Genomic DNA, 20,825 nt, shown 5'->3' with positions numbered 1-20,825 from the left:
CTGGGGAAAGCAATTCCATAGGCCTTATTGGTTGCCTGCATGTTTAGCCAACTCCTTTACTTTTTAAAATGTCTTTTTTTGGAAGTAGCTCAAAGACTTGGAACCATTTAATTATCCCATAATCATGTCTTATTTATACCTGCCTGGATAGCGTAGAGATGGGGAAACTTCAGTTAAAAGGACACAGTAATTGAGTTCTGCCTTCCAGAACTTGCTGAGCTAAATGCAGGTTATAGCGACCAGCTTGGGCTATCTTGGGTTTGTCCACACAGTGCCTTGTTGTGGGTGGTCAGAGTCTTACTCCTTAGCTGATGGCATAGCCCATAATCTGTTTCTCCACACTCCTTTCTGACTCTGTCCTGGGGCATGGTGGATCGACGAAGGATTTTCAAAGATCAAAGCCCATCTCTGTTTTCTCAGGATCTGTTTGCAACTGCTTTACTGAAAGGAAAAGCCCAGTGGGGGATCGCTCCTGCTGATCTTCATTGACATGTGTGAGGCTACCTGCCTTTAAATGGCTCCGAACTTTCTGACATTTTTCTTCTTTTTGGATCACAGGTCCACACATTTCGAGGCCCACATTGGTGTGAATATTGTGCCAATTTCATGTGGGGGCTCATCGCCCAAGGGGTCCGGTGCTCAGGTAGACACAGAACTTTCTTCTTTTCCAATTATATAAAATGCCACTGTGCTGAGCTGGAGGATGTCTCTCCAGAGCTGGGAAATGTGCTCAGATTAGCTCAAAAGTCTAGCTTTCTGCAGGGTTCAAGGCCTGTCTGTGCTTAATGAGGAAACTATTTCAAGTGTTTGCAGGAATGAAAAAGAATATCTCATGTTTATGCAAGAAAAGAAAAAAAAAGTACACTTCCTTAAACACCTACCTGCCTCTTACAATAGGCAGTAGTCTGTAAAAGAAAAGAAAAAAATCAATTCCAATGGAATTGCATAGCTAGAAAAGCTATACTTTTTCCTACCCTATCTTACTACAAAAGGTAAGACATAAAAATAGTAATAGTGCTGGTGAATATTTACCACATACCAGGCAACGGTTAATCTCTATTTATCATGTCATTAGCCTCACCAACAGACCTTGGGGGAGATGCAATTATCCTCCATTTAAAAAAAAAAAAAAAGACACAAAGGCTTGTTATTTGCCCTTGGCTACGCAGCAAGGAATAGAATATTGATTCAATGGGAGCCAGATTCCAGAGTTCATGCTCAGTATCTCTTTGTCATCAGATTAGCAGTGAAACCATGCACCTTGATTTGATATCACATATTTTCAAAGTAGTTTGAAAGCCTGGGTGATTTTCCATCTGGAATTGGAGGTATACACCTATTGCTAACAGCATACATCTTATTAAGGTACATCTAACACAATGATAAAGAGCTGCCAAATTAATGTGTAACTGGGTTTCCTAATTCATGTTGCCATGGTTTTTCTGGCAAACACCTGTGGCTGGGAGCAAGACCAGCCTCCTCTGATATTGATCAGGTTTCTACCAGCACCATGACTGACTTCTTCCTTGCTAGGACATGATTTTTAAAAATCTTAGGCGCGTTTAGAATACAATAAGGTAATGACACGAATTAAGGTGATCTTTCCCATTTTGGCTCACAGCATCCTGTAACCCTAAGTCCTCCTCTCTGCCTGGAAGAGGCTTCTAGCTTCTGTTGTGTAAATACACCAGTCACCGGTGTTGATACCTGGATGGTTCAAGTAGTTCCACCTCCCCCATTGCAGGTCTATGTTTAAGGGGTGGTCAACATAGCTCAGAAGCAGCTTCTCCATAAATATTCAGAAACTCTGTTTAACACCAAAGACTGACTTGCCAGGAGCCACAGCGTATCTCCCAGCTCAGCTACTGAGCAAAGGGGTAGAATATCTGAATTACTCAGTGGTCATTAATTTGGCCTGTCCATATTGTACCTACCAAAAATATCCCTAATTGCTGGTATTATCCAATTTCAGCAAGAAATTGGTCCAAAGTCAATATTATGAGAACAAAACTCTGGGCTTCATATTAGCTGTGAACAGCAACTTTTCAACTTTCTCTGGGATAAAAGGGTTTTTGTGGGGTTTTTTCTGTTTTTTTTTTTTTTTTAAAATAAGACATTTTCTGAGGCCATATTGCTAGTATTTTCCAATGGCTACTTTTTGGCCTTATATTTCCTCTTAGCAGCAGGGAGGCTGAAAACTGATCATGAAAGGTTAGGAAGAACCATCATTGCCTCTCAGCTTTCCATATATCACATCTTTTAAGCATTTTTAGAATGCACTGGACTTTATTTGTAGCATATGGAGTTCTACCGCTTTGTAAAAAATGGAGTATTTTTACATTTGTTATAGAACATCTTAATTTTAATAAAATATCAGTATTAAACTCTACATAAACACATTGTTGCTTTAGGTCTTAAATGAACATGGATGATTCCTATTATATGTGGTACCTAGGGTAGCAATTCCAAGTGGTAGAAAGTTGAATGGTAGTTACAGGGGATGGGTAGATGGGGAGTTATATTATTTAATGGGTATAGAGTTTCAGCTTTGGAAGATGAAAAAAGTTCTGGAGATGGCCGGTGGTGGTGGTTGCATAACAGTGTGAATGTACTTAATGCCACCAAACCATACACTTAAAAATGGTTAAAATGATAAATTTATCAGAATTTAACAAAAAAATTTAAATGAAGTTTGTAAGACATACTAAGAATTCCTAATGAAATCACTTAAGAATAACTGGGCAGATATACTTATATTTGGTATTTTATTTGACCTAACACGTATACAGTACTTAGCTATATTTCAGACACTATGCTAAACACTTTATTAACTTTTATTTGAGCCTCATGGCTAATGCCAGGAGGTAGGTGCTATTATGATCTTCTATAAAAGAGGATTCAGCAAGAAACCCAGCCAACTCTATTTAGCGCAGTTAGCCAAAATTTACATTCACTAGATAGATGTATCAAAATATTATTGAAGTCACTTGAGCTTTGTGGAATTTCTCATGTTGATAAAGATGAATTAGAACTGTTATTTTTTATTTTGGAAGGAGGGTAGGCAGAGAACTCAGCCAATAAAAATTACATGAAAATCACTTAGAAATTACCACTGATTTTACAAAAGTTTAGATCCTCTCAAGTTCTTGGTGTGCTTAAGTGCTATTTTATAAAGCAGATGACTACAATATTCCTTATCGTGTGTGCACGTGTGTGTTATTCTTTGTGCCTAGGAAAACACTATTAGAAGACACTTAGAGTAGACAGCACATCAACTTTGAACAACTTCAGCATTGAATTTTTCTCTCTCAGAATGTAGCAGAATGTAGACTATGCTTCTTTTTTTTTTTTTTTTTTTTTTTTGGAGACGAAGTCTCCCTCTGTCACCAGGCTGGAGTGCAGTGGCGCAATCTCAGCTTACTGCAACCTCTGCCTCCTGGGTTCAAGTGATTCTCCTGCCTCAGCCTCCTGAGTAGCTGGGATTACAGGGGTCCACCACCATGCCCAGCTAATTTTTGTATTTTTAGTAGAGACAGGGTTTCGCCATGTTAGCTGGTCTCAAACTCCTGGCCTCAGCCAATCCGCCCACCTGCCTCAGCCTCCCAAAGTGCTGGGATTACAGGCGTGAGTCACCGCGCCCGGCCAACTGTGCCTTTTTATCATCAGAAATTCCATCAGTGGATATCAACTGCTAACAGGCTCTTCATGTGTTCATTGAACTTTAAAAGCACCTTTTTCAGCTTTGGGTTTTCATATGAACTTTATAAATAATCACATTACATTACATGGCACTGGTATAAACTCTCAAGTACTCCTACTGGTGTATATAGTTAGGCATTATTTCCACTCACAGGTGTCAAAATAAGGCACGTAGAAATGAAAGCAGCCTACCCAAACTGCCCAAGGAGGAAGGGATTGGAAACTATGGGGCAACCTTCCAGGAAAGGGGAAGAGGATACCAATGGTCATGGGCTTCTCAAAGCAAAGATTAGAGAGTCCTGCGGAAAGAGTAACTCTGCCTCCCACACAAGGAGCATCAAGAACTTAAAGGAAACAGCCTGGAACAAACCCTAGGTGCCCTTTATAAGCCAGGACTGTCTGGGAATCCAAACCCAAAAGCCTACTTGTGGACCCAAAGGGTTCCAACCTGAAACAGGAAAACATATACAAAAAAAACCTGATCAATTACCTAAGCTGTCTCAGATGTTCTGTTCTTAAGGTCCAGTGACAGAGAAGGCTTAATGAGAAAAATGGAATCATATAAGGGTTTAGTGATTAGAGATGATACTCGTATTTATCCTGTAGAGAGTATCACCTAGAAACGGGATAGATATTCCAGAGAAATATGTCAAACCCTTGGGTGGTGATATTTTTATTTTTGGCAACATATAATTTGTGTTGTGCTTAGACAAAAGGGCTGGGCTAGGCTAATGTGGCTTCTTTGTTTACAGACTGTGGATTGAACGTACACAAACAGTGTTCCAAGCACGTTCCCAATGACTGCCAACCTGATCTCAAGAGGATCAAGAAAGTGTACTGTTGTGACCTCACAACACTTGTGAAGGCCCACAACACTCAGAGACCCATGGTGGTGGACATATGCATTCGGGAAATTGAAGCAAGAGGTTTGGAAAATACTTCCTATTATAGTAGTATAGTGATTTTATTTTTATTGTTTGTTTTTACTGTTGTCAAGGAAACAGAGTTGCTCTACTACTCTTGCTGGGAAAATGACCTACGTACGTGTGCACACACACGCACTCTCTCTCTCACAGGTAGACTCAATCCAACCAGCTATATCAATTTCCATTGTATATATAAACCATGCATATATGCATTCAAAAAATGTTTACTGAACACTTATTATATGCTAGGCATTGAGGTAATAAAGGTCACCATTCTCACCTTCAAGAAATTCATACTTCAGCTGGGTGCAGTGGCTCACGCCTGTAATCCCAGCACTTTTTGGAAGCTGAGGCCAGACAATCGCCTGAGCCCAGGAGTTCAAGACCAGTGTGGGCAACATAGACCCCTATCTCTACAAATTTTTTTTAAAAAATTAGCCAGGTGTGGTGGTGCACACCTGTAGTTCCAGCTACTCGGGAGGCTGAGGCATGGAAGAAATTCATACTTTAGAGTGGGCAATCAGAGGAGCAAATAAATAAACATTGTGGATGGCCATGTTCAAGGTACCATGGAGTCACAAAGGAAAATGTTTTAATCCTATTTAAGGACAATGAGAAGGGTTATGGCAGAGGTGAGGCCTGAACTGGAGCTTTGAAAAAAAAAGGTGCTTCTGTTAAATAAGAAATTGCTGAGCAACACATACATCTCCTGCCATATAAAAATGTGCTCCTAATATTCATTGTTTATTTCAAAGAGGAGAGTTCAAAGATTTAAAAGATCTATGCAATGAAAAAGGAAACAAGGAAGATAGAAACATTTCAAAAAATGTTCTTTATGTTGTACATGAGTCACTTTTCCTTTATTTGTGCTTTCTTTGGCCACTGTTCGGTATCAAAATGTTCACTGAAGTTGCCAGATATAATTTGGGTGATTTGGCCATGTATAGAGCCTTTCTATAAGGCTTAAACCACTTTTGCCATGTATCATATTCTGTTATACTGGCTATCCATTGTTGTGTCCTAATTGGCTTAATATATTTTATACATATATATTCATTGGTCAACTACCCCATTTTTTCCAAAGCACAACTAAAGAGGATGTCATAGCTTATTATCCCAACCCTTTTAGAGAGAGGAAATTATTCCCTTTTCTGTGGAGGGGGAAAACCAGAGCTATCCTGTTCCCTGAGAACTTGCTAATTTAATCCCAGAGTGTAAGAAATGCCTTCTATGTTTTCACCACTGTGGCTGACAGAGCTTAATGAGTGCTTTGGGATCTGGTGAACATATTAATCCAGTGGCTAAACTGGGTTAGAGGAAAGGAGGGATTCCCTGCCTCTGGATGAGTGGTTGGGACGAGTGGCCCTAGACCCTGCAATTTGGGGTCAGATTATCAGCCTCTCCAGAGCCTGCAATCAGGGCTTTTCTGAAGAAGCTGGGGTCCTCCCATTGTGATCCTTACCAAAGACAACTGATAATTCAGGCACGATAATTACTGACATGTCTAACATTTAAGAATAGGGGGCACTGCACTAAGTTTGCCTAGTACAAGGGCGAGATAGAGTAGCACAAATTAGGAACTGATGCCAAAAGAGTCACAGCACAGGGATTAGAGCCCCAGGTATTAGGGGCCTAAGCATGCAAGCAGAACCAGAGGATGGACTGGGAGAAATTTGTATGACACCCACAGTCCCAGCTGTGGGGCCACCACTACCAACACTTTTCCCTGTCTTCCATCCATAAAAAGTTCCTTATTGTTCTCCAAATGTTCTTTTATGTTCATTTGTCTCTGCATGACGTGGTAGAGTGAAAAGATCAAGGATTTGAAGTTGAATTCTCAGCCCCGTCTCTTACTGGCTGTAGTATGACCTTGGGCAAGTTACTTACTACATTTGCAAATCTGTTTCTTCGTCTATAATATGAATGGAATCAACTGTACCTCATAAGGTGGTTGGTGAGGATTAAAGTGACTTGATACATAAATGGACCTAGTACAATGTCCGATCTACCGAACTCAATCTGTGTTAATTTTGCCTTTTCTTGGAATAACCCAGACCCATACCTCCACCTCCAAATCTGTCTAACTATGTTATGTAGGCTGTACATCTCAATGCTGTCACAGAGACCCTGAATAACAGTGCCTTTGACAAGATAGAAATCTATTTGTTTCCCCAGTAATAGTCCAGGTACCCAGGAGCAGTCCAGGAATAGTCTGTTCCCCCGTGGCAGGAACCCAGGCACTGCAGCTTGTTGCTCTGTCCTGATTGAGTGCTACCCTGCATGCACAATCACAGTTGGCCACCACCATCTCATCTGCATTTCACTCAACGGGAAGTGGAAAAGAGCATGCTCAGTTCCTTCAAGGCCACAGAAGCTGTAAATGTCACTTCTGCTCTCACATGGGCCAGAGTTTAATGGCCACTGCAATGGATATTGTTCTAAAAATCAAAGGTTCTGTTACAACAGAAGAATGGGAGAACAAATATTGGAAGGATAGCTGGCAGCTTCTGCTACTCTGGCAAACTCTAACTATCCTTTATCATTTCCTTCAAAGATTAGCTTCTTAAAAAAGCATCTCGATGTAATATAAGGTGACACTTTGCTCAGTGAAGCATGGGCTAAAGTCAGGAAAATTACCCCCATTTAATTATAATCCAAACCATACAATTTGGCATATAGTATAAGGCATAGTTTTTTTTTTTTATTTTACTTTAAGTTCCGGGATACATGTGCAGAATGTGCAGGTTTGTTACATAGGTATACATGTGCCATGGTGATTTGCTGCACCTATCAACCTGTCATCTAAGTCTTAGGCCCTGTATGCATTAGGTATTTGTCCTAATGCTTTCCTTCCCCTTGACCCCCACCCTCCAACAGGCCCCGGTGTGTGGTGTTCCCCTCCCTGTGTCCATGTGTTCTCACTGTTCAACTCCCACTTATGAGTGAGAACAAAAGCATGGATTTTTCTACATTCCTTGAAAACCTGGATTTCTTTGGAAGTGACTCAGTGAATCTTATGGCTGAATGTTTGTGTCCCCTGCCCCACCAAATTTACATATTGAAGCCCTAATCTCCAGTGTGATTGTCTTTGGAGATGGAGGTCTCCAAAGAAGTAATTAAGGCTAATTGAGGTCCTGAGGGAGGGACCCTAAACATTATGACTAATGTCCTTACGAGAAGAGAGACCAAAGAGCAAGCTCTCTCTCTCACTGTCCGTGCACATATGCCAAGGAAAGGACGTGTGAGAGAAGGTGGCCATCTATGAGCCAGAGAGCCTCACCAGAGGCCAGAACTTTGATTCATCCATCAACAGGCAGGGTTCATTGTTCACTGCTAGGGGCTCCCATAATCCACTGGGTCTGTGCCTCTGGCAGTGCATGTTCCAACTGGAATGAGATGTGCTCATATGCACCAACATCTTAGAACAGGATGACCCACAGGTTTCGTCTTGTGTGACAACTCCACTTGATCAGTACTGGTCACCTGAACAACTGGAACTGAGATGAATTCTGAGGCTAAATAGGGCTCAGTGGGAAAAAGGGCTGAGATCAACTAAGAGCATCTGTCATGGTCACAGGAGGGATGAGGGGAAGTATTCGTGATTTACGCCACGTATTTGTTGTCTCTGATGCATACCTAATGAAGACCCTTATATATGGCAGATAATACATACTCCATAAATGTTTTCCAAATGAAAAAACAGGAGAATATGTGAGTTATCAAGAGTTTGGCAGAATATATGGCAGCAGCAGCAGAAGCTATTTGTTTGCTTATTTTTACTGTAGCTATAGTTTTGATAGCAGCTAGTTTGTGACATACAAAGTCTGAAATCCGGTCCTTTATCCCTGCTCATACTTTTGGGAACTGACTCATTTTTAGGACATATCTTAACAAATAAATAAGCTTCAGGAACAGAAACCAAGTCTTTTTGTCTTAGCCTAAATTTGCAGTGATCCAATTTCCAGAAGCAATAACTAAAACTTTATTTTCCTGCATCTGTTTGTATCATCAGTTGTCTAAAAGTATAACAAGTAATCATTTTTAATTAAACAGTTAACATAGTCTTATTTACAAGTAAACATGAAAGGCTGTAATAGTCTAATTTTTTCCAATAAAATCAGAGTAATACAGATTAGATACCCACATACACACACGTATGTATCTAGTACAGTGCTACATACAATATAGCACATGGATTAAGATGATAGGTACCCCATTTACCCTGCTGTGATTATTACACATCTTATGCCTGTATCAAAATATATACCCCATAAATATATACACCTAGTATGTACCCACAAAAATTAATAAAGATGATGCTAGGAAGAAAGCCAGGTTGCTTCCTACAATGATGAAATTCATGTCCAGCAAGCTCATGAACAAAGGAAAGGAAGTAAGGGAATGGTCCATGAGAATCTTAAATATCGGTTCTCTTTGCAAAGCAGGGAAGGATGAAGACTGGATTTCCATTGAGATCTCCACTGCTACATGGGCAAATGAGAACAGACTTGCCTGGAAATTGAGACAGACAAGTCCAAGTTCTGATGCAACAGTATGTGATAAATAAAATCACTGTCTATGTTTGCTCATTTCCTGATAGCATGTAGTGTAGACATGAAATTAGAGTCGTCTTTTTTTTTTTTTTTTTAGATGTTTCAAGAAGCTAAAGTCAGTCTCTTTCTCTCTCTAACAGGATTAAAATCGGAAGGCCTTTACAGAGTCTCTGGGTTCACTGAACACATTGAAGATGTCAAAATGGCATTTGACAGAGGTAAGCTTTACTTTCTTGAATGCCATCTGACATCCTAACACCCTTCTCGTTTGGAACTAGATTTTAATCATAGTAGAAACGGGGTTTCAGAACTACTAAGAGTTGTTCTTCAAGAAACGGAGGAATAATGGCTTACAAATCTCATGTTTCTTCCTCACTGGGTGAAGTGTTTCCTTCGCAGCCATTGACAAGTGATCACTGTCAATGGGCAGACAATCCACATGGCATTGGAGTACCCGTCTGCATCCCGTCTCACGATCTCATTCATCTCATTCTCTCAAAGCTCCAAAGAAGGGATCATAGGGATGGGAGGGCACCCCCAGCACTAATGTAGGGGAAGGCAGTGGACATGTAGGAGGGAACTGCTTTTGTTCTTTATAACTGTGGTGTATATTCTCTAGAACATACTATCTCTTAAGTCAGGTATCATGGCCATCCTGGGGATCCTGTTAAAAATATGGGTCACTGGGACCCAACTTGAAGACTCATTCAGAAAGCTGGATAAGCCCAAGAATCTGTATTTCTAATAAGCAATCCAAATAATTCTGGTACAGCCAGTCAAGACATGGAACCCCTACTGGATAGAGCCTCTACTTTGTAGTGTTGTATATGAAATCAGTGAGGTAGCCCTCCCTCTCTCTTTAGACTTCTCTCCAGTTCCTCCTCCCTACTGTACTGTACACTCCAGCAATCCTGAAATACACCCTATTTGTTGCCATGAAGAAGTGCCTTGGCTGACATTGTCTCGTCTATCTGAAATGTATTCACCTCTCTGCCTGGCAAACACCTGTAATCAGGGGTCAGCTCAAGCCTTTCCTCCTTGAGGAAGCCTCGCTGACTGCCCCAAGCTAACCTCAGAGCTCCACTTCCTTTTTCCACATCCCCCCACATTCTCCACACTTCTTCAGCATAGCCATCTTCCCATTTCCTTGTCATTGTTGAGTTGCATGTCAGACTGTCAGTCTAACTAGAACTGTTGGTTGGCAGAGAGTATCTCTTTTCCTTGGTTCATCAGGGCTTAATGGTGCTTGGCACATGACAGATTCTCAATAACTGTTTGCTAAATATGTAAATAATGAAATCAACATGGCATATCTTCTATGCTTTTACTTTTTTCTATACATCAACAGCTTTTTTTTATCTTCAGAACCCAATTTGCTGAGGCATTTATTCTTTTAATTCTTTATGCAAAAGATATTAAGAATTCTTATATGATTAAAACATTTTTATCCAAAAAAGTCATAATCTGTGACAAATTGGACTGGTATTTCCTAACGGTAAAACTAAAAGTCAAAAAATGTCTTGAGAGTTATTGTTAGAAATGGTAAGAAATATAGGCCGGGCACGGTGGCTGAGGCCTAGAATCCCAGCACTTTGGGGGTTGGAAACGGAGAAGGTCAAAACTTCTGTGCTGATCCTTTGTACTGCCTACAAAGAAATAATTTTGGACCAACAGTAAATACCAGATACATTAGCATAATATATTTAAAGTGCTGAAGTGAAATAACTGTCAAAATAGGCCAGGCGCGGTGGCTCACACCTGTAATCCCAGCACTTTGGGAAGCCGAGACAGGTGGATCACTTGAGGTAGGAGTTCGAGACCAGCCTGGCCAACATAGTGAAACCCCCTCTCTACTAAAAATAGAAAAATTAGCCAGGCATGGTGGCACGTCCCTGGAATCCCAGCTACTCAGGAGGCTGAGGCACGAGAATTGCTTGAACCCGGGAGGTGGAGGTTGCAGTGAACCGAGATTGCACCACTGCACTCCAGCCTGGGCTACAGAGTGAGATTCTGTCTCACACACAAAAAAAAAGAATGATAAGAAATATAACATCACATATCCAAGAGGAAAGGGTAAAGTTTCCCAGATTAAAGTCGTAGGGGATCAGGGAGGAAGGATCAAGTTAAAAACAAACAAACAAACCCTTTAGTGAGCCTGAAAGAAACAGTAAGAACTGAAACTATTCAACAATCATTTTGTGAACGTGACTTCCAAATCCAAGTCTAAAAAACACTGGTGGAGATGTATTAGAGCTTCTTGATGTTCTGTTGTTTCAGATTAGACTGTCATTTTATTATGAACCTTAGTGTCTGTAATACAAATTATTGTGCTAAATTTCTATTTAGCAAATTACCAGGGGCTGGGACCCAAATCACTGAAGTTTGTTTTTTCACCCGTTTGCCTGCACAAACCCTCAGAGCCTACCTCCCTCTCACCAAACTCCTTTCTGTTGCCTCCTACACTTCAGTGTTACTAGAAGCCAAAAGAGTTAGCTGAGACTTGTCAGGGAGCATTCATCGTTGGATTTTTTTTTTCTTTCTTTCTGTACGTGCCTTGGTGAAATAAGGTCCTAATTAGGACTTGGATCACTGATTATTTTTCAGATGGTGAAAAGGCCGATATATCTGCCAATGTCTATCCAGACATAAACATCATCACTGGAGCCCTTAAACTGTATTTCAGAGACTTACCCATCCCTGTCATCACATATGATACCTACTCCAAATTTATAGATGCAGCAAGTAAGTACTTCAAATTAATTTTTTATTTATACCAAATTTTTAAGTACAATGCTTTTGACCTTCAGAAAATTAAAACTCAGAACTGTTTAAATTATTGCATTTGTGCCTGTCTTGTCAAGTGAGGGCACAACAATAAATAGATGACCAGGCATAGTTCAACAGCTGAGTCGAACCAGTTCTAAGAACTCTGTGGGCTGATGTATGTGTCAGGCAGTTCTGTCCACATCGTTCCTTGTATGCTGGGAACCAACACAGTCAGGCCTATTATATGTTGAAAGCATGAATATTTCTGTAGCAGAAAAAAAAAATCTTCAGTGAGGACTGACGAGATCATGGGGATCCAATCTTTTGTCTTCCCTGGACCACGTTGGAAGAAGAAGAATTGTCTTGGGCCACACATAAAATATACTAACATTAATGATAGCTTTAATGATAATTTTTAAAAAATTATTTTAAAATCTTATAATGTTTTAAGGTTTACGAATTTGTGCTGGGCCATATTCAAAGCTGTCCTGGGCATGTGCAGTCCATAGGCTGTGGGTTGGACAAGCTTGGTCTAGATTAACTACTTTTATCTGTTAGGCAGAATTTCATTCCTAATCAGTTAAAGTCACAGCCAAGTTTTGTCTATTGATGCTGTTCAAAATGAATAGAAGGCCAGAATACACTGTGTCAAGCAGTATACTAGAATGTCTCACCACCTTCTAGTTTAATTCTCTCATGTACCCCATGTGGCAAATATTATAATCCCATTTTACAGAGAAGAAAAGCAAGGCTTGGAGAGCTGAGCTCACGCGTCCAGGAATGGGACATCAGGATTTGCCTTCCATCACCCCAGGGTTGCTCATTCAGTGTTTGGCACTTGGGCCCACTGCTGTAGGAGAGAGGAATAGAGTGAAAATGGGGCAGGTCTCGGGGAAGGGGCTACACTTTGTCCAGGAAGAGGCAAAAGTGACTAAAGGGAGATTCAGATGCTGAGACACATGACACAGAAGTCAAGCTCACTTTGAGGAAGTTTTTGCTTGTTGTTTTTATTAAAAAAAAAAAAAGCCTTTAAAGGTTGAAAAGTTTAGGTATGCTGTTAAATATAGTAATGAGATACCTGATGGGGAGACACAAAAGCAGGCTGGGATCAGTGTGAGATGCACTCTTCAGATGAGCTGAGGCCCTGACCCCGGTAAGAATATTCCCTCCTTCTGGGGCCCTAGTGGTCCTGGCAAAGAAGGTTCTAGCATCTAGATATCCTCTACTCCAGGAGGAATGGCAGGAGGGTTTTCTTTGAGTAGCTGCCAGTACCTATCAGAGACCCAAAAGCCAGAAGCATGTACTCTTCCTCCCATTGTTAATGTGTCCAGTCTCCACTTCCTAACCTGGGCTGTGCACTGGGGTTAAGCATGCCAACACTACAGTGAGAAGTGCCATGAGTGCAGGCTGAGTTGGGTGGCTCATTGCCAATGTCCTTGCCTTGTAAAACATATTAGGTTATAGAAGTCTGCCAGGGAAAGACTCATTAGACAACTTCAAGGGAATACTACTGTATGTGGTGCAGTTTAAATTAAAACTGGCAGGAGGGATATTTCTAGCAAATCTAGTGTTCAGAAGAAGGCAAAGCACAGTCTGCACATATGCTCCCTGACTGTATGCATTCTGCTGGCTTACAGATTCATGGAGGGCAAGGACAGTGTCCAGCCTCTGGCCACCCAGAGGACATTCAATAAGCATGTGGTGCTCAGCCTCAAACACTTTCTGAATGACACAGGACACCAACAAATTGATTAAGTGAAACAGTGCTTGGATTGCATGAATTTATTAGAATCCTTCCCCCACTTCTGGCTTAAACAAAAACTTCTTGTTACTTCTCTGAAAACTTGAATGCCACACTCTGAACTAATACCCATCATGTGTGAACTTCACAGAAATCTCCAATGCAGATGAGAGGCTGGAAGCCGTCCATGAAGTGCTGATGCTGCTGCCTCCTGCCCACTATGAAACCCTCCGGTACCTAATGATCCACCTCAAAAAGTAAGCTCATACTTCATGCACAAAGCCTGCTCTGCTCCTAGAGCAGTTAATGCATGAGGCAAAGTGGACGGCATTCCTCCCCAGCCCACTGAGGGGACTAAGCCTCCAGCCCCAGCCATAACTCCTGGAGCTTCACTGTGCCAGGAACACCCCAGGCACTTTCAGTGTATCATCCCTATGAAAGGGGCGCCACTGCGGTGGCTCACGCCTGTAATCCTAGCACTTTGGGAGGCCGAGGCGGGTGGATCACGAGGTCAGGAGATTGAGACCATCCTGTCTAACACGGGAAACCCTGTCTCTACTAAAAATACAAAAAAATTAGCTGGGCGTGGTGGCAGGTGCCTGTAGTCCCAGCTACTCGGGAGGCTGAGGCAGGAGAATGGTGTGAACCCAGGAGGCGGAGCTGGCAGTGAGCCGAGATCGTGCCACTGCACTCCAGCCTGGGCGACAGAGCGATACTCCATCTCAAAAGAAAAGAAAGGGGTGCCATTAGGGGCCTTGTGTCACTCGTGAGATTGCTGACACTTGGGGAGGTTACATAGCTGATTTGAAGAGGTGAAGGCAGGATCCCAGGCAGGCTGATGCACAGCCTTTAACTACTCTGCCTCTGTGTCTGCATCTTCATCTGACACAAGCCTTGTACCCTGTGTCCTGTTCATCCCCCTGTTGCTTGCCCCTTTCCAGGCTCCTGAGCCTGCCTGCCTCCTGGGAGAGCACATTCCCAGCCTGATCTCTTATTTTTCTGGATGTGTGAGTTCTCTCTCATTAAGTGACAAATGGCTCCCAAAACTTAGTGGCTTAAAACAGTAAACATTTATTATCTCATAGTTTCTAAGGGTCAGGAATCCAGGTGTGACTCAGCTGGCTTCCTCCAGTTCAAGGTCTGTAATGAGGCCACAGTCTTATCTGAAGGCTTGATGGGCCTGTAATCCCAGCTACTCGGGAGGCTGAGACAGGAGAATTGCTTGAACCCGGGAGACGAAGGCTGCAGTAAGCAAAGACTGCACCACTGCACTCCATCCTGGGCAATAGAATGAGACTCTGTCTCAAGAAAAAAAAAATTCACTCCTGAAGGCTTGATGGTGGTAGCATCCATCTCCAAGCCCACTCACATGGTTGCTGGTAGGATTCAGTTCCTTAGAGGCTGTTGGACTGAAGGCCTCACTCCCTCACCAACAGTTTGCTGGAGGCAACCCTCAGTTCCTTGCCATGTGCATTTCTCCATAGGCAGCTCACAAAAAGCCAACTGGCTTCTCTCAGAACAAAAGAGCAAGAGCACCCAATATGAAAGACAGTCTTTTTGTAACCTAATCTCAGAAGTGACATCCTATTACTTTTGCCATGTTTTATCTGTTAGAAGCAAATCAAGTCCAGCCCATACTTTAGGGGAAGGGATGCAGGGTATGAATTCCAGGAGGCATATGTCCATCTCAGAGAGTACCTGCCACACACACAGCTGTCTGTGTGAGTGTGTGGGAGACAGAGATGGAGACGTCTGGATGTTTATGGGACACTAGAATCTCTGGGACACTATTCTCCCTAAACCTTGTGTCTCTCTCTTTCACTGCACATGTGTAATGAGGTCGATGAATTGGTGTTACAACATTGGAGGGATCAGGGCACATCTGTGTGCCTCTGTGTTTTTGAAAGATACTTGGCAGCAGCCCATTCTTTGATAAAATGAACCAAAAATTGTCTACATTGACCAGTTTACAGATCTACTTAGTAAGTGAAAAGAAGCAAACTGAGGACTGTATAAACAGTAGGTATTGAGGTTTGTATTTTTCTACCTTATAAGACATACAGTATTGTTGCTCAGATTCAGGGTGATAGGTGATGGTAACATTTAGCCCAGGATATTCCCATTCTAATTAATTTATTGAATTTAGGAGTACAAGTAATTTTTAGATAATAAACTAAGGGTGTCACATCTGGCTTTCAATTAGCTGTAAAATATGTATTGTGATCAATATCCAGTTGTTACAGTTTGGAAGGCAAAGTACCACTACCAGAAAAAATGCTGACACCTTTCAGCTGAACCTTAAATGCCAATAATACTGTATCTTTATCACAGTGGGTTTGCTAGCCATCTTGTTTGGTCAGGCATAGTGCCTGACTGAAGAGGAAACTGTGAGCACTTTGATGGTGAGAAATGTCCTCTTTCCAACCTTCTTCTTAGCTTTGTGGCATGTACATGACACAAACTGGGTTGACCTTAAAATAATACTAATAGCTAATCCTAATGAGTTATAAGGAAATAGACAGAAAGGGATGGCTTTCTACGCACAACCTAAACACATTTTAATTATATTTTGCTCTTTTTTGGAGAACCCACTCCCTTTTACATCTATTATGAACATTCTAAAACTTAAATTTGTGAAAACAAAACTCTGGGAGATTGTAATTTTATTACATGAGGAAGGTATTAAACCAACTTTGCAGTTTGAATTTTATTCTTAAAGGCTCTGCAGTTCTTAGCTGGATGTTGAAATGGTGATTTTTAATTTCAACTACTGTAGACCTCATCCTGTGGGAACTAGAAATAATGTCCAACTGCCTTCCAATTTGGCGACATTCCAGCTATTCCCCCACCCCATGATAACAGTCTGGCTCTTCTGAAATTCATGACAGCCCATTCTACACATAACCTTTCTCCTCTGGCACCAGTCCTCCCAGCAGACAGGGATCCTGCCCTTCCCTTCCCACTCTCCAGCATACAGACCAGCAGGAAGCACAAGAGGGGAAAAAAAAAAGCCTTCTGTATAAGGCCTATGAAAGGACCATGGGCCAGCCTCAGAAGCTGCGGCCCCTACAAACCAGTATTCCTTAAATGATAGTTCCACATTTACTTAATAAGGAGGACTAATTTTCTAATCTTAAAAATTGTGTTCCTGCCAGATTCACATAAGTAATTCATTTCCACCGGTGAAGGCAAATGTCAACAATTTAAAATGAAAAATCAGTAAATTACCCTTCCAAAAATACCTTTCTGCTATTCTGATTCCCAATTTTTTCTTGCAATTTCCTGAACCAGAGATGTTCTTGGGACTTACATACATAATCAATACATAAAATCAATCCTCAAGTCTCCATAATGTCTCTGTTCTATATGTTTGTTTTGCAGGGTTACTATGAATGAAAAAGATAATTTCATGAATGCAGAAAATCTGGGGATCGTGTTTGGGCCCACTCTGATGAGGCCCCCTGAGGACAGCACCCTTACCACCCTGCACGATATGCGGTACCAAAAGCTGATTGTGCAGATTTTAATAGAAAATGAAGACGTTTTATTCTAATCCATCAGGGAAATGAGCTGAATGGCCCCAGCCCCATCCAAGTTGACAAAGCTAAAGGAATAAAAACATTTCTTACCACTTGATTTGTTTTCCAAGCAAGTGCTAGAATTTGCTGGACCGCAGAGGATTGCCGAGTAGGGTACTGTGTCTCATAGACATGCGCCACCTCCACGTGAAAACAAGGGTGAAGGTGGGGGAAGCCCCTCACCTTGGGTCTTTTGCTGTGCCTCCTATGTATGTCTGGTTGGCTGGAAGAGTGATTAATACATCTTTAATTTATTAAAAAACGATGTAGACCTTTAAACTTCAGTCTTATTGGTAATAAAAGGGAACTTAATTCATAAAGGTACTTGATACAGTTATACATTTTCCACTTAGAAAAAGAAGACAATTCTGTTAAATGTTAAATGAAACCTATATCGTAAAATGTATTTTTATTTTAGCCACAAGAATGTTATTTTTAGCAAATAGAACTCAATGCAGTGCATTGGTTATTACCCTGTGTACCTTGTCCCTCATTTTGCTGTGACACCCTGAAAAAGTTGACCACGAATGCAGTATTATCTTGACATACCTCTGTCCTCCTCAGTGCTTTTCAATGAAATTTCACCTGCCCCTTGTGTTCCTGCTTTTGATAGTTTTTGCTCTTAAGCACTGGCATTCTTCTATTGTATGGTATATATTTATAGCAATTGTAGGATGGTCTGAAATGTCCACAAACTTTCTATTCATACAAATTTTGTGAATTCCCAAAGTATGCTTTGGAATTGGTCATAGTCTTTTCGTATCATGAGTGTGTATCCCAGAAGATACAGAATGCGGTCATTTTACCTGAAATTATTTGAGAACACTGGATGTATCTGGTCTGTGTAAAAAGTTAACACTTTCCCTCTTTTCTTCCCGGCCAAGCCCTCTGAATTCATCTGTTAATATCGAATTGTATTTTTGCCACATTTCTGTATTGGTGAAAAGCGAATCTGCAGAATAATTGTCAATGTTTTTCATTTTTGTTTTACAAACCTATTTTTTAAAGTGAGAATAAGGTTGGTTTTTACCAAATATTTGTTCCTCCTTGACAAAAGTAGCTCTGTGTGGATAATATGATTTTATTACTACAGTTCTATTCACTTGGTTATATTTATCTTAGCATGAGCCTTTCACATCAAGATTTCTATATTTTGTAACATAGGTGAAACATTTAAAACATCAAAAACTGTAAATCTAGATTTTTAAAAAATCCAACTACAATGTCTTTTCCTTTGATTGAGATGATTTGTGTAAACTCACCAGTCTTGCTTTGGAGTGAGCAGAAGAGAATGACTGTTTTGCGTGGAGCATCATCGTGTGACTGTTGACCTGGACAGTCCCAAGGGCTATGCAGATGGACTCCATTGGCACACGGAGGTCAGAATGGTTTGACCTCTTCCCTGCTATTATCCCTCCTCCCAACTGTACAGATTTGTTTGTTGTAGTTTATGTACTTCTTGATACTGTCAAAAAATTATCTGGAAATGGTTTTATTTTGTGAAGTGAACAATACTTTGTAATTTATGATAGTGTAAATGGAAGGCAAAGCATCACACGTATTAAATTCTTCTGTCTATTATTCTGGAGTATGTGCAAGAAAGTGGTTTGGAGGGGTGGGGTGGTGGATCGTCAAAACATTGTTTCCAGATAGATGTTGGCAACAAATTTTCAGTCATCACTGAAACACAATGAGAAAACAGCATCTCATCGAGTCCCCACTCCTTCTGCAAGCTTCCTTCTAGAGAGCCTGCTTCTTCAAGATTAAGGCCCTCAGGCTCCACATTCACTTTCCATAAGCCCCATTGCATGGATGCATCATCATACAGAGGTGAACTGTTTAGGGCAAATCACCCTAGGCCACTCGGAGGGTAGCAGAACAAGAATTTTAAAGTCAGAAAGCCCTGAGTTTGATCCCAGATCTGTCCATTTAGTGCTACCTGCATATAACCATGGGAAGTTTGCGGCTCTGAAAAACTGAAGATGATAATCTGATTGTGACATCTTAAATGAAATTTATGTTCTAGGGTAATTAGTAATAGTCACTTCTCATTATTACCATTTTAGAAGGGAAAGGATATAACGTGGAAGCAGGGATGAAGAAGCATAAGAAAAGGATTTGTCACAGGTTCAATCCAAGTCCAAATAGCACTAAAGGATATAACAGGCCTCTATAATGGGTAATGAAATTCACTTGACTCCTTTTCTCAAATGTGATTCCAACACTTGATCCCCTCCTCTTCCTTTAGTCTGAAGCCAGCTCACCCACACCTGTCTTCCCCACCATCTGGCAGCCTGACATGGCTCCCCTTACCTGGCTTGAAATTCCTGCTGTTGGAATAACTCTGGTAGTTAGACCATCAAGGAGGCAGCACCGTTTCCAGAAACCCACTGTTAAATTGTCAACAATTGAGTTGTGGGAAGTGGGACAGGAGCAGGGTTGGTGGGAGAATGCAGTGGTGAGGATGGGAGGAGACCCCTTTTTCTTTCTTCCATTAACATAAATGGGCATTCCAGATGACCTGGTCTCCACAGCTTGGAGGGGCTGCTGCAGATGTCAAGGATAACAGCCTAGAAGGTAAGAGAGAGGAAGAGAGAAGGTTAAGGGAAGCACAGTGAAGAGCGCATCAGAAAGAAACATACCATATAAATGAAGGATTGCCTGGGCTGTCCTGGCTCCTGTGAAAACCCAACTCAGCTTATAAATTCCCAAGTTTATCAATATCCAGTGTATAATCAGTCTTTTATTTTAAAAACATAACATTAACTTTTAACCAGTATGTATCAAGCATTTATTAATGAGCTAGGCACTGAATATTTGGAGGCGAGGAAAAGGCTTATTGCACTAGAAGAATTAAACAATAGTCTGGCTAGAGAGAGGAAACTGATCATGTCAAGGGTTTTGGACTCTAAGGGGAATGGGTACTACGTATCTGCCTCCAGACACAGAACGTAGGAGGTACCAGCCATAAGGGCCATTTCCAAGGTCGGTGCTGTCTTTCTCTCTGCTCCACCATCCTAGGCTTATTGTTATTTCCCCTTGGGTTTTGCTCACATAGTTATAAGGAGGCTACAAAGACCACCAAGTCAATGCCTTTCTCTTCTTGTGTGTCCCATTTAACAGTGAGGAAAACTTTCCTAGGAGTCCCCTGTATGGTAGACAGCAATACCTGACAGCAATTACTTAAGCATACCCTGAGAATGATGCTGTGTGGCAGACACACCTGAATGTGTATTTGGACTTTTGAGGAACTGGGAGTGGCAAACCTGGAGATTACTTTCTCATCTATGAGGAACATCTGAGCCCCCGCCCTGTCCTATGGATCGAGACCCTTTGAGTTCAATGAAGGTTGCCAGCTGGAGTTTGTTAGGGGAAGGGTGCTAAGTGAAAATGCTCTATAAACTGCACGCTTTTTACAAGTGGCAGCGGTTCTCCTGCCCAGCCTGCCACCGCTAGAACATGTGGTCCTCCTGTCCAGCCTGCTGTCACTGGACCGTGTGGTTCTGTCCAGCCTGCCACCACTAGACGATGTGGTCCTCCTGTCCAGCCTGCTGCCACTGGG

General features: G+C 41.5%; 1 protein-coding gene across 9 annotated transcripts in view; it reads left to right on the top strand.

The window, feature by feature from the left end:
* CHN2 (chimerin 2) overlaps positions 1 to 18,844 on the top strand; it is a 328,135-nt gene extending 309,291 nt beyond the window's left edge. For 6 of the 9 annotated variants that reach the window (XM_055293563.2, XM_055293565.2, XM_055293564.2 and 3 more), the window contains 6 exons: positions 559 to 643; positions 4,452 to 4,625; positions 9,319 to 9,396; positions 11,783 to 11,920; positions 13,837 to 13,942; positions 17,067 to 18,844. In XM_055293563.2, the coding sequence (XP_055149538.1) occupies positions 559 to 643; positions 4,452 to 4,625; positions 9,319 to 9,396; positions 11,783 to 11,920; positions 13,837 to 13,942; positions 17,067 to 17,238 (753 nt within the window). In that variant the 3' untranslated portion in view covers positions 17,239 to 18,844. The remainder of the gene's footprint in view (positions 1 to 558; positions 644 to 4,451; positions 4,626 to 9,318; positions 9,397 to 11,782; positions 11,921 to 13,836; positions 13,943 to 17,066) is intronic. The other 3 variants (XM_055293570.2, XM_055293569.2, XM_055293571.2) reach the window with 3 other exon arrangements.
* The last annotated feature ends 1,981 nt before the right edge of the window (positions 18,845 to 20,825 follow it).

This window comes from Symphalangus syndactylus, chromosome 9 (genome assembly GCF_028878055.3).
Source record: "Symphalangus syndactylus isolate Jambi chromosome 9, NHGRI_mSymSyn1-v2.1_pri, whole genome shotgun sequence".
NCBI lineage: Eukaryota > Metazoa > Chordata > Mammalia > Primates > Hylobatidae > Symphalangus > Symphalangus syndactylus.
The sequence above is the reverse complement of the archived record's forward strand: the minus strand, read 5'-3'. Positions and strand labels throughout refer to the sequence as shown.